The following is a 14,016-nucleotide window of genomic DNA, read 5'->3' on the forward strand; positions in this document are numbered from 1 at the left end:
GGGTTTGATGTTGGTTAACCTGAAAATAAAATGTGGATCCTTATTTTTATATATTTAATTTGTGATATTTGTGATATTCTTTCATAGCAAAGTGTTCTGAATGGTTTACAAGAATATTCAATAATGAAATCAAAGGTGTAGAAAATAATGAAACATCATATTCAGGATAAAAGTTAATAGCATAGGAAAACATCAAAGGGAAAACGTGATATGAATCTTAATTTGATCAAAGAAAAAATAAACAGAAAAGAGTCTACTAAACAGAGTTCCCTGGACAGGATGACAGTACTATGAAATCTCTAAATGTAACTTCCATACATCTTACTTTAGCTAGTAAAAGTATTGCACAAGATCATTGCTCAATACAAATGGAAAAATGACCACCATTTCTTAATTGGGGCCAGAAACTGATAATCAATGCAAGCAGGAAGCATTAGATATTCTTAAATACAAGGTCTTCCAAGATAAGTATAATGCATATCTTATCACAGAACTACAGTGTTTGAAAAAGCTTTTAGGTATTCCCTACTGTCAAATCCCTATAAATATATATACAAGAAGCAAGAAATAAAGAACCTATCATAAAAATATACCTGACAAGATTAGATCACTTGTCAAGATATCACTCAGTCAACAAATGTGCAGTTTATGTATGTTGAGTGTATATGCACTCATACTTTAGTTTATTTCCTGTTTTCTATATGTACAGTGCTCAAGATAGCTAATATTAAAAAATAACATGGAAATACAAGATAAAACAGCAAATCCACATATAGTAATATCATTCATATTCAAAGGGGTATCTAGAAAGTTCTTATGTGAAGCAAAGAATAGCTGTTCTAGTGATAATTAAGGTTCTCAATTTTGTAAATTTAGGTTTTTGAGAGTGAATAAAACAAGTTGTTTATTTTACAAGTCCATTGCTTTATATTCTGAACATTAATGGAAAATTCCACATAGCAAATATTTCAATATAAAATCAGCATATCAAAGCCTAGAGGTGATTTTAGAACTGAAGTATCTGTTTTATTCAGTTGCTATTGCTATACAACTAGCAAACAATTCAAATTATGATGTCAAGTACATTTTACAAAAAGTAATTTTACAAAAAAAGATGAGAATTTCAACAGAACTGCAACACCTATGTTTTCTCAAAGATGACAGCGAAACAATGCTGACTACTTTAGTGAAGGTACAGATTTATTAGCAGGTGCCTGCTGCAAAGCAACGTATTACCCTTTCCTATAAAAACGTGTTTGGACATATTTCCAACCATTTAGCACCACTGAGTAGATAAAGTAGGTCACTTTCTACCAGAGTTATTAATACTATACCACTGGAATGGAGAAGTTTTTCTTAAACAAAATCCCATCATATCTTATCTTTTTTTTCCAGTGACTTTCAACTGTAAAGTTAATCTTAGATTATAAAAAAGATAAAAACATTTCAAGTAACCATAAATTATAGCAGTTAAATTAAGATGGAAATGTATGAATTAGATATGCCTCTTTTACATCTGTATATTGATAGATAAAGTCTAAAGAAGAACTGTTTTAATACTTGATTGAATATGATTATTGTGTTTTGTTTGATCAGGTTTTATATCTTGGACTATACAAAATTTTCAAGTTCATAAAAGGCCGTAGGATTCATATGAATATAATTACATTCCTTTTCAGTCTTTCCACATCAAGATGGGAGAATCAAACATATATGTAGTATAACTAGCTACATCCCATTTCTCCTTCATGCTTTTAAGAATGTATGAATTACAAAAAAAAAGCTTAAATTGATCCCAGGTGTTCCAGAAAAAAGAAAAGAAATATTCTTTTTTTTTAAAAAAAATTTCCCTAACATACCAAACAATTTCAGTATCAGGAATAACACAATATACTATCTACTATTACTCAGAATTTATAGCTCTTCCCTTAATTTACAACTCAGAACGCTCCATGGAAATTGCAGTCCCAACACCAAGTTGGGAAATGTGAATGAAATGATTAAAAAAATGGCAATGATACATACAGCTCATGAAAAATATATATTTAATGGCTATTCAATCAGACAATGTGAGCCATGCAGGTGAAGGGCAATCATCTCACCTCCCATTGTCCCTGGGCTGCTTGGTTCTTCAACTGAATTTTCCAGTCTTCGGTGTTTGGTTCTGCACAGTGGTGCATCGTTAAAATGATAGGCCGAGTTAGTAATGCTCCTGGAGGCCCACAATTTACTACAGGGGTCAAAAGGGTTTGACAATCTTCTATTGGTGGCCTGAATGGATTATAAAGGAAGAAGGGGGGGGGAAACCATTTGGTATCATTGAAACTGATTCATTTTAAAACCTGTTATTATTTATCCATGAATTGATATCACAGTGAAGCTTGGCATTATTTATTATTTAAATTATAATATAAACTATTTATGCCTAAAATTACTGCAAAAGAACAAGGAAGGAAAGCAGAGGGAATATAACTCTCAAACAATGGCAGGCAGTATCTACAGTATGATAAATATTGGGAAAACATCAAATGAAAAGTAAGCTACTGTCAGTCTGAATATGTTCTATAGTAGATTTGCAATAGAACTTCCACTGTATTTTATTTATTTATTCTTGAAAATGACATTGCTTCCACCACATAGATACTAGGATTCGTGTAACATCTTGTTCACTGAGGATTTCATCAAGTCATCATAACTTTTTTAGTTATTTTTTTTCCTTTATTTCAACACATTCACTCTTCCTTATACATTAATTTTCAATTTGACCATTATTTTTTTGTCTCTATAGATGGCCAAACTTCTCAAATTATTACTGGTCACCAACTCTGTATCAATCTAGAATTATTATTATTAATTTACAAACCACCTATTATCTTTCCAATAGTATTTGTCCATCTTAGAAGGTCTTCTTTTATTTTCCCATACTTAGTAAACATTTTACAAGCAATATCAATACATCCACTTGCTCTAATTTCTCCCCATTTCTATAATGTGTACACACTCACACACATGTAACTATAAAATCATTTCATTTTCTATCAGACACAACTATGCTTGTTCTTTGACACATAAATTTTCAGATTCACACTCTTTGCTATAACTTAGTATCTATCTTACATTCATTGGAAATCATTCAGATTGTCAACCAACAAAACAATAAAAGCTGAGTGCAAAAGTACATGTACATTTACATCTGCAACCAACACTCCTCTAATGTCACCAGTACAATTGCTTATACATTGAACCATAAATATATCATAAAGTAAGGAGACATGACACATCCTTGTCTAACTCCTTCTTTGTGCTGAACCATTTCTTAAGCATTTTCATTCTTAGCTAGACTTTGCATTTAGCAGCCAAAATTTTAAACTCATATTCATGCAAAAAATTCCATACTCTGGGCCTTATCATTTTATCATACATATAATATCTTCTTTCATCAACTTTCTATTCATTCTTCTAGATTAATCTGCCTAATAATACAGATTTATATTTTTGCTTCCTAAAACACTTTATGCAGATTCCTATAAATTCTTCATACAAAAATTCACCCTAGCAATAATACAAATATTTTCCTAATTGAAACCCTCAGTTTGAGCCAGAAACAGTATTATGAAGCTATCACTAATTATAAAACTCAATCTAATGCTCATCCTCATGCTAAAATTATGCAGAGGCATACTGCTTGATTACTCAGTTAATCGCTCATGCTGCCAGTAGGGGTAGCTAACCAAAATAGGAAATCTGCCTGCAGTTTGTTTAGCATTATATGTAACCTGTGACGCCTTGTTTGCCACTCTACACAAGCCAGAAATAAGAAGTCAGGGATGATGGGAGGAGGGCAGAATCAAAGTAGAATTCAGCTTCTTAGAGAATAATCCAAAATCACTAATTTGAACGTAGGTCTTGGTAGGAGGATTCAAGTAGAAACAATTAGTTAATATCGAGCTGGGAGATTTCTGCTAATGCAGGTCTTTGTGACAGTCTTCTGTATAGCACTCTATAAAGGCATATTTTGATTGACGGACTGACTGATTGATCTGTATGCTGCAGAACCCATAAAAAGTCACTGTGGCATAGGAATGACAACTGGAGCTACAGTGCTGCTCAGATATATTTTATAGTCTTATTCAGATATATTTATAACTCTTCCCTCCTTTCCCCCAGCTAACACTAACTCAAATGATGTTAACTGCTGAAAAGACTTGTGTATTTGATACAAATACACACAAGAGAAAAACTACATAGACATTTTCATTAGGAAAAACTCTGACCATGCGGTGTTCTGGCTCATGTGGTAGCCAATGTATGTACTGAGATACCCCCAACAATTTTACTCTTGCAGACAGTTCTGCTCTACAAATGCCCGTATCATTCAAACAACATTGCCTGAGGATTCTTGGGAATTTCATATGGTAAATATTCCAAATACTGAATGGAGTTCACAAATCTGACTGAGATCTGTCTCTCTGTCTCTGTCTGTCTGTCTCTCTCTCTCTCAGTGGCACTGTAGTTCTAGTTGTGTGTGTGTGTGTGTGTGTGTGTGTGTGTGTGTGTGTGTGAGAGAGAGAGAGAGAGAGAGAGAGAGAGAGAGAGAGAGAGAGAGAGAGAGAGAAAGATAAAAGAGCCGAGGTGGCGCAGCAGTTAGAGTGCAGTACTGCAGGCCACTTTAGCTGACTGTGTTCAGCAGGTCAGCGGTTCAAATCTCACCGGCTCAAGGTTGACTCAGCCTTCCATCCTTCCGAGGTAGGTAAAATGAGGACCCAGATTGTTGGGGGCAATGTAAATATATATATATATACATTGCTTACTGGTGTACACTGCTTAGAGAGTGCTTGCACTTAAAGCGGTATATAAGTCTCATAAATATATAAATAAATAAATAAAAAGAGAGATAAAGAGAGAAAGATAAAGAGAGAGAAGAGAGAAAAGGGAAATGAACTTAATTCATAAACATATTTAGTTATAATGAGCCATTATATATTGTTGTTTCTGTATAGAGAATTATCTATTACCAGACACAGAACACAGTATAACTAAGTAAGCCATTTAAATATTGCAATGCTGTTGATACATTAGTCATATTTTGCAACAGAAATTTAAGAAGAATCAAAACAGTAGATTGTCTGAGAAGAAAAATGTAAAATATTTTCTGTTATTCTAGGCTAGTTCTTGTTTGCAGGCTAAAATCTAGGATTATGTTACAAATGCAGTTAGTATCAGGAAATGTCACAAGTGGATCTTCATTATAATTGAAAAGTGTATTAAAATATTCATAAACCTTTATTACTGTATCTCTCCAATATTTTTAATGACCCCTATTTCCAGAGACTAATGACTTAGGTTATTCATACCACCAAGTTTCTGGTGGTGTTTCATTAGAATGCAATGCAATGAAAATACTTTAAGAAATAACAGCTGTGAACTCAAGCAATGACATTTTTTCTTTTGAGCATAAACCAAAATAAGTTTTTAATGGGCAGGGAACAGTTTGCTGTTCTGCTGATGGTTCCTCAGAAATATGTGGTGAATGTCATGTACAACTTAAGATGACATTCACTTATGTACTACAATTACCCATGTTACATCTCTTAAAACTTGGTACAAATCTTTTTTTTTCCTATGTATTTATCCTAGAGGGCATCATTACTATATTAAGCATTCATCTAGAAAATCAAACTTGATAAACAGTTATTAGGACTTCACCCAAGGAACCTGGTGTCTGTAGTTATGATTTCTGAGAATGTCATTAATGATTCTGTCTAATCTAAATTACAATATTGGGTTCTCCTCAGGGAAAGCCATGCTGGCAATTAGTAAGCTTGCATAAGTTTATAGTATATATAATTGTGAGTGACATACAGATTTCATTATTTCAACTGTGTCCTCTTTGTTATTGGGCCAATTATTTAGTTTGCTGGAATAAAATACTATACTTTGATTAACACAGAATTTAAAGGAAAAAAAATAATATAGTGAAAGAATTGAGATGAATAACCACAGGAGCAGATGGTTATCCTTCTAGACATGTTGGATATTTTACAAATTTAAAACTTTTGGGTATTTCACTGAAGTTTTACTTCATGTATATATTTATATAAATGTATTGTCTTCTCCAAATTGGCATTATCAAAAAGTGTTTTGGGCAGCCTTTGCCAATCCTATATTTGCACTTCTTTCTTTTGCTCAGAAATGCCATATGCTAGAATCAGTACTTTTTAATTTTTATTATTTTTTTTCTTATAACAAATATTCTGCTGAAAGAACAATGCCAGATTATGTAGGTGGCAAAAAAATGCATCACTATTCAATCATAGCAAAATCAATATCACATAAGAACTAAAAAAAAAGAAATGTGAAGATATTATAATAGAAACTGTTTTTATGTGTCTTGATAATTAGAGAAAAACTTTGTTTATCTGATATTAGTCATCTACTTGACACTTCCATAAATTGACACTCAACAAAATTTTGGCCAAGAAAATGCATATATATTATTATTATTGTCCATAACACAATAAAAGCTTTTTGGATCCATCTATTGCCAAAAATGCATTCAGAAAACACATAAACCTAAATTTATTTCTAATATTCTTTCAGAAAAATTATTATACTTATATGAGATAGGGTGAGATAGCAGAAACGTCATACTGAACTTGCAAAATTATCCTCGTCTCAAAACTATTTTTTGAAAACGGCAAAACAGGATTATGTAGTGTCAGGGAAAAACATGTACATTACACAAAAAAATGTAAATACATTTTGCAATCCAGTCCTGAAGATTTAGCATAATGAGCCATTACATGTTGTTTCCACATTGAAACATGTTCTTTATCAGATTGTGCATTGTCAAACTCTGAACCATCAATGTTTTTTGAGAGTGTTATCCCTTGTCTTTCCCTAAGTTTCTTTTTTAAAAAATTCCCCAACCTAGCTAATGCCCCTAAGTTTATATGTCATTGCCTTCTACTAAGGAAATAGAATTTGTCATTAAGAGTAATAGCCTAATTTCCTATGAATCTGTGTAGTTCCTTTTAAAACCTAAATTCATTATCATCACACCATATGGCAGTAAATTCCATAATTAACTATATTTTTGTTGTTTATATTTATATTACTACATTTATATGACCTCCCATCTTGCATAAGTGACCCATTTAAAACATCAGTACAATACAGTAACTCAAAATAAAAAAGAAAAATGAACAATACAAGAACAAGAACAAGACAAAAAAAGAACAAAACAAAAACCTATGTGTTATAACACCACTTTTTATTTTTATTTTCTGAATAAACTGTAAAAAAAAATTAAGACAAAGAACCTGTTCTGTTATTCCTGAATTATTCTGCACTTAGTTTCCCAAATACCTCTTAACCACTCAAGCTGTGCAATTAACTGTCTAGAATCACACTGTGAGCGAGAGCAGTGTTGCCTAAATTTGACAAATAATAATAATAAAAAAACAGAGTGCAAGATTTCATCACTTGCTCCTGGCTCATACCATAGAGAAGAGACCTTATTTCCTCAGCAAGCCTTCTCAGTTTGTTTGCAAACCATTTTATGGCCTCAGCATCTTTTTTAGGTTAGTCCAGGGGTAGTCAACCTTGGCTCTTTTATGACTCCTGGCTCAGGAATTCTGGGAGTTGAAGTCCACGAGTCATAAAAGAGCCAAGGTTGACTACCCCTGGATTAGTCTAAGCAGATATGCTGATCAGAAGGTTACATTAGCACAAGCTGTCTCCTCCCTTCAACTAGACACTCAAGCAAATGCGAGCAGCAGAATCTCTTTTACCTCATGTTCTCCTTTCGGTGAACCGTCACATACATTTCATAAACTCTCCCCTGAGGAATCGCCCCCGCAGGAATCAGCAAACTTACTCCTATAAAACAAGATGACAAAAAAAGTTGAAGAAAATAAAAGAGAAGGGGGAGACAGTCTGACCTTTTGAATAATATGCTTTTTGGAGATTGACAGAATTTTACCCAGACTCTTGAAAATGAAATAGGATTTTTACAGCCCTCTTAATAGATGTGGTTTTCTGACTTGTTGGTGCCACGGTGTTTGCCTTCTGCATTCTAGGAGTCTGAAACTGTTTTTGTTTTATTTAAGAAATGAGCAGATGGTTGCACTGCTGTTTAGATGGTAAAAATGAGGGGAAAAAAGCCAAGAGTTGCATTTACTATTCCAAACAGTAGTAATGGGATCATTGTTCTTGGCAATTCTTATTTAATGAAACTCGGAAAAAAAGGGCAACAAAACATTGCTCATGAAACAACAGGAGTCTCTTTCATGTTCCTGAGGATATCAGCTTTATCTGGTCATTATACACTATTTAGATGAACTAATGTAAATCTGGCTACAGAATGGGGAATATTCGCTCCATTTTTGTATTGCCAGCTGCTTGGGATATTTATTGGATTACAATGTATAATACAGCCCATAAAAGTATGCTGTCAAAATGCAATTAAATTGTAATCATTTAAGATTCAGCAGCTGCAAAATTAAATGTATTGTTAAAATCTCTCTAGGTCTACAATCCCTACCCAGATCCTCTCCTCTCAGAGGAAGCCTTTAGGCAGGGGTGGTAGGGATGTTAAAAATTCCAAAAGTGCTTTTCAAAAGGCCACTGGATTTTGTTTTTCCTTGAAGATGTTTTGCTTCTCATCCAATTTCAGTTCTTTCAGTTTTTGGAACAGAAGAAGCTTCTTGGATGAGAAGTGAAACATCTTCAAGGAAAAACAAAGTGCAGTTGCCTTTTGAAAAAGCAGCTTTGGGACAACCATGACCTGGATGACCGAGAATAGACATTTAGGGATACTAAAGTTTCCACTGGTGAACATTCTTAATGGTTCAGGAAGCAATTGATAATCTTCCATTTCAGATATTATAAAAGGTAAGACGAGTGTCTGTACTATGAGAAGAGAATGTTGCATTATCCCCTTGTCCCTTATGAGAATGTTTGCAAGCTTCAAGACAGAGAGATAAACAGGCAGAGAGTTTGCTAGTGCTAATTAGATGCTGTCCTCATGACCATCCCGATTCTGACTTCCTCAACATCACCCCTGGCCTGCTGGTCTTGCCCTGCTATGTTTTGTATATACAGACTATTATATAGTCTCAGCAGCTAAATAAGCAAATTAATTAACAGTGATTACAACACATTGAATATTCCCCACCTTCTCATTCTAAAACCTTTCCTGTATGGTAAGTTCCCCAGTGCTTCCCAAAGTCTGGCAAGAACTTCAGTCCAACTTCAATCCAACTAAAAGCCATGGTGATACAGTGGTCAGAATGGAGTATTGCAGGCTAACTCTACTCACATTGCCAGGAGTTCGATTCCTTCGATCCTGACCCGCTCAAAGTTGACTCAGCATTCCATCCTCCTGAGGTCAGTAAAATGAGGACCCAGATTGTTGGGGTCAATATGCTGACTCTGTAAACCGCTTAGAGAGTGCTATAAAGCACTGTGAAATGGTATATAAGTCTAAGTGCAATTGCTACATTGTTCTGTGTCATATCATCTCTTCTTATGAGACAGAACTTACACATAAATAAGTTGATTGGAATACCTGCAAATGGTCATTATAATTATGGAAGAAATAATGGATTTTCTTCTTTGTTATTGTTTTTTTTTCTATTTGACCACCAAAGAGCTCATTTTTCTTTAAAATATAAATAAATAAATTCTGAGGTTTCAAATGCAGAGAGAAAGGACTATTGTATTGTAAACATCTGCCTTCTTACTGAGCTGGAGGAAACAAATATATTTGGAACTGATTTCTTTTTTATAATTTCTTTTTTTTTATGTCAAGTGACAACAGAATCCTTTTTGCCTTGAACTTCAAAGTTTTCTCCCTCTTCACTTCTTTAATTGTGATACATGAAAGAAAAAAAGCAAAGGGCTGAGCATCCTACATCAAATAGGTTGACAGTAAAAGGTCTCTGTCTGATGGCAATGACTCAGAGTTTTGCATTTTTCTCCTTCAGAAGACCAAAGTTCCTGAGAAGAATATGTATAATAGCCAAGTAAAATCAAATGGGAGAAAAATATTTCTCTGATTTAAATGTAGAATATAACTTTGTATAATGATCCAAACCTTTGCTAGAGGGGGGGGGGAAACCTCCAATAACTCTGGAAATATCTGAGAAATGTTATTTAAAAGCAAATGACTGTAAATAATAATTTACCTGAATTCGGTACAATCAGATGACCTCCAAGAGAATTGAAGGTCCCAAAAGCAGTGCACGATGGATCTGTTTGCCGTGCAAGGCTCTGGTTTTTAATGTTTAATGCTTCATTATCCAGTAGGGATTGAGTAATCTGTGGAGAGAGTTTGGATGAGAAATCGGACAGCTCATCCTGGGGTGTGACTGCACCAGAATTATTGTAAACTTTGATCTTCAAGTTGGGCAGTGGATCCAGAATTGGAGAGTTGGTCATTGGAATTTTATCAGAGACGTCATGCAAGGCATAAACCGGGCCCCTATACATAGCTGCTGCAGAAGTAAGGTCAGGAGGTACAGCTAGGAGATCTGTTTTAAAGAAGAAAAAAATGTAATATTAAAATCAAGAAGCCATGGCCTTAAAAACAGCATTCCCAATAGGCTTTCTCTGGATTTGATATGAATATAACCCTCAGAAGGTTCCATATTCAACTTGGCCTCTAGGGCAACTTTGAACATATTTTGTTAAAAAAAAATATGATCATAAACCACAGATAAAAAGTAATTTATATTAGTCATGAAATTCATTGACTGAGTATAGGGTTGGGCTGTAGAACTTAAAATCTGAAAATATTAACCTGCTGCATGCAGCTAAAATTATATGTAGAAATGTGTGCAGTCATACTAAGGAATTTCACATATGAAGATTCACTTTTACAGAATCTGATGTTTTTCCAGATGATTTCTGTGCATCATGCTTATGGGTAAAGAACATGGTTAAGTATTCCTAAGATAGGATGGAAGAAGCACAGCTGTAACAGAAGCACCTTAAATATTTGAACTACCTCTAATCAATAATTTCTCATAGATGCAGTACATCAACCTGCAGTTCTAGAGATGTCCCAACATATAACTTTTCCTGAAAGAGCAGTAGATTCCAAAAGCTTTGGCAGACTGACTTCTGATTTGCATAGGAGTTTATACCAACAAAGTGATCAACAAAATTGACAGAAATGTTGGAAAGAGTTAAGAAAGCTATGCCAGTGTCAGCATGGCAGAAAACAGATCTAGGACATTGCAAAGGCCTAAGATCTAGCTAATGAAAAAAAATCCCCAGGAGACTAATAGAGTTGGGAAAGGAGTCTTTGAAAAACAGAAAATACTTTGTAGAAGATTAATCAAACTGGAGGACAACCTTGTCAACCTTATACCTTACAATATAGGAAGCATCCTCTTCTAGTGCACAAATCTTACTAATTTGACAAACACAAATTATCACCTACATCAGACATGTCAAACTTGCAATGTCACGTGATGTCACGCAACATATTGGGAGTGTTCTGCCTTTGCTGGCAATGGGTCGGGCACAGCTTCCACGTGACGCATCCGGCCCGTGGGCCAGCAGTTTGACACACCTGACCTACATGGTAGAATACTTGGTGGCTTTCAGTTTGAGCATGCTTATATCTGCTGGCTAAAAAATACTACTACTGCTACATTCACTTGTATTTTAGAAGTGGGGTTTTCCTGAGAATGGATTCTAGAAGATTTCAAGAACTTGGGAAGCAAACTGTGATTAGAAAGGTTTTCCAACTAATGCAACCTAAGTGCAGTGAAGTTCAGGATCAAGTGCTCTCTTGTTTCTTTATATAAAGGACAAATGTTAGGTGTGTAGAAGTAGGTAGAACTGACGTTCTATGATATAAAGGTTCCTTTCTTCAGAAGTTCATAAAGCTGAAATCTGATGGGGCCCACAATGTATCCTTCCAGTCAGTCTATTTTGTTTATGTGGTTTAGATGCTATCTGAAGTGTTCTTGTAAGCTAGACTGCACTGATTTCCCTGCTAAGTAAAGGTCAGTCCTAGAAGAGATCAACCCCGACTGCTCTTTAGAAGGCCAGATCCTGAAGTTGAAACTCAAGTACTTTGGCCACCTAATGAGAAGGAAGGATTCACTGGAGAAGAGCCTAATGTTGGGAGAGATTGAGGGCAATAGAAGAAGGGGACGACAGAGAATGAGATGGCTGGATGGAGTCACTGAAGCAGTAGGTGTGAATTTAAATGGACTCCAGAAGATGGTAGAGGACAGGAAGACCTGGAGGAACATTGTCCATGGGGTCGCGACAGGTCGGACATGACTTCACAATTAACAACAACAACTGAGTATGGCAAAATAAAGAAAAGCTGCTGCCTCAAAACCATAGACACCAATTCTGGAGTGAAGGAACCCAGAAGGGAAGAAAATATAAAAGGGCATCTTACAGGCTATAGGTCAGTAAACATTTAATCATGGAATGGTCCAAACCCCAGGTTGACCATTCAAAGTATTCTGACCTTGAAAATAATGTTTCAAGATTGAAAAAAGCTCCAGACCTTGTGGAATGTCTCATTTTGAGGCTCAAGTACCTCGTTTACAGATAAGATTTTCCAAGACAAAAACAGTAATTTTTTGAAGGAAAGCAGAAGGATGTCAGGAAAAAGATTCTAGGTTATCTTCCTCCCCAAAATGTGTTTTTGTAGGCTATAAATTATTGAAAAGCATATGACTATCATGTCGTCTCCATTGTTTTGAAGATTTTAATCATATTGTTTCCTCCTATTGAAATGCACAATGAGCAGATTTGTTTTTGCATCTTGCATCTTCTAAAAGTTTCATTGGATGGACATGGGATGGACTTTCTCCACACAGAAGAAGGAAATGAGAAGTGGCAGCAGTGAAAATAGAATAAATTAGAAAAATTGGAATAAGTGAGAAAATTTTAAAAAATCTTTCTTCGTATTGTATTCTGTGCGAAATTCTGAAGAATTTGAATCAAAATTCAAAAAAATCACAATGTTTTGGATGTTTTGTAATTTTCTTATCCATTTGGCATTTCTTATTGTTCACGTACAGTATTTATTTTTTTCTTCTTCTACAGCATAGAAAAATGTAATCCTTGCATGGCTAAACTCCTATGAGTCCCGTTGATTTTCATGGAAAATCTTCTTGAAAACAAATCTTGAAAAATGGGCAACCACAGGTGTCTGATATAGTTCTCTAGTAAATGAACTGATTAGAAATAAATCTATAGGCCAAACTAATGGAAATTATCTTGGCATGGCAAGGTTAAATAGAAAAGGAAAAGGAAGCTGGAAGGGCCTGCATTTCGCCTCCCAAATTATTATTCTTTGAATCCTATATAGGATATATAATTGATGAAGAGTCCCTGATCAAAGAACTTACAATTTAGATTGGGTAAGATGCAAGGAAAGGTAATAAGTTTTTTTTTTTTTTAAAAAAAGGAGGATGAAGAAGAAGAAGGCCAAGTGACATTAGCCCTTATAGATTAAGTTTTCTAGATGAATTTATCTACAGGGCATTTAGTTGGAGAAATCGGCTTTATGGCATAACTCTAAATTTTGTTAATAGTGACTGGAAACGAACAGACAAACCTTGTCTTGCAGCTTTTGTTTAAATTTTGTTAATAGTGACTGGAAACAAACCTTGTCTTGCAGCTTTTATATTTACAGGCTGGAATCCGCCATTTAGTGCTGATGAATCTATAATATCTGACTCAAAGTCTCGATGGTTCTTCCGGTAGATGAATAATGCAACAGTTACCGAAATAGCCAAGCACACAATCACAGCTATCACAATGCCAACGTAGAGAGCGACATCATCCGAATCAGGAGCAGCTAGGAGGAAAAAAAAAAATTGGGACATAAAGGTAGAACATATTAATTGTCCCACATATTTCTATCAGCTCCTATAGGTATTTATTATAGTTCTGCAAGTTAATTTGAAATCAAATGCTCTGCCATATGATTTTGTAAGGAGGAAAAAATATTCAAAGCTTTAGTCATAACTGTTT

General features: G+C 34.7%; 1 protein-coding gene across 2 annotated transcripts in view; it reads right to left on the reverse strand.

Moving 5' to 3' along the window:
• Positions 1 to 14,016, reverse strand: part of UNC5C (unc-5 netrin receptor C) — a 361,800-nt gene that overhangs the window by 36,596 nt on the left and 311,188 nt on the right. For both annotated transcript variants that reach the window (XM_039322862.1, XM_039322861.1), the window contains 4 exons: positions 13,649 to 13,840; positions 10,191 to 10,535; positions 7,794 to 7,881; positions 2,103 to 2,271 (listed from right to left, as the gene is read on the reverse strand). In XM_039322862.1, coding sequence (XP_039178796.1) covers positions 2,103 to 2,271; positions 7,794 to 7,881; positions 10,191 to 10,535; positions 13,649 to 13,840 — 794 coding nt within the window. The remainder of the gene's footprint in view (positions 1 to 2,102; positions 2,272 to 7,793; positions 7,882 to 10,190; positions 10,536 to 13,648; positions 13,841 to 14,016) is intronic.

This window comes from Crotalus tigris, unplaced genomic scaffold (assembly GCF_016545835.1).
Source record: "Crotalus tigris isolate CLP2741 ecotype Arizona unplaced genomic scaffold, ASM1654583v1 scf7180000024151.2778019, whole genome shotgun sequence".
Classification (NCBI taxonomy): domain Eukaryota; kingdom Metazoa; phylum Chordata; class Lepidosauria; order Squamata; family Viperidae; genus Crotalus; species Crotalus tigris.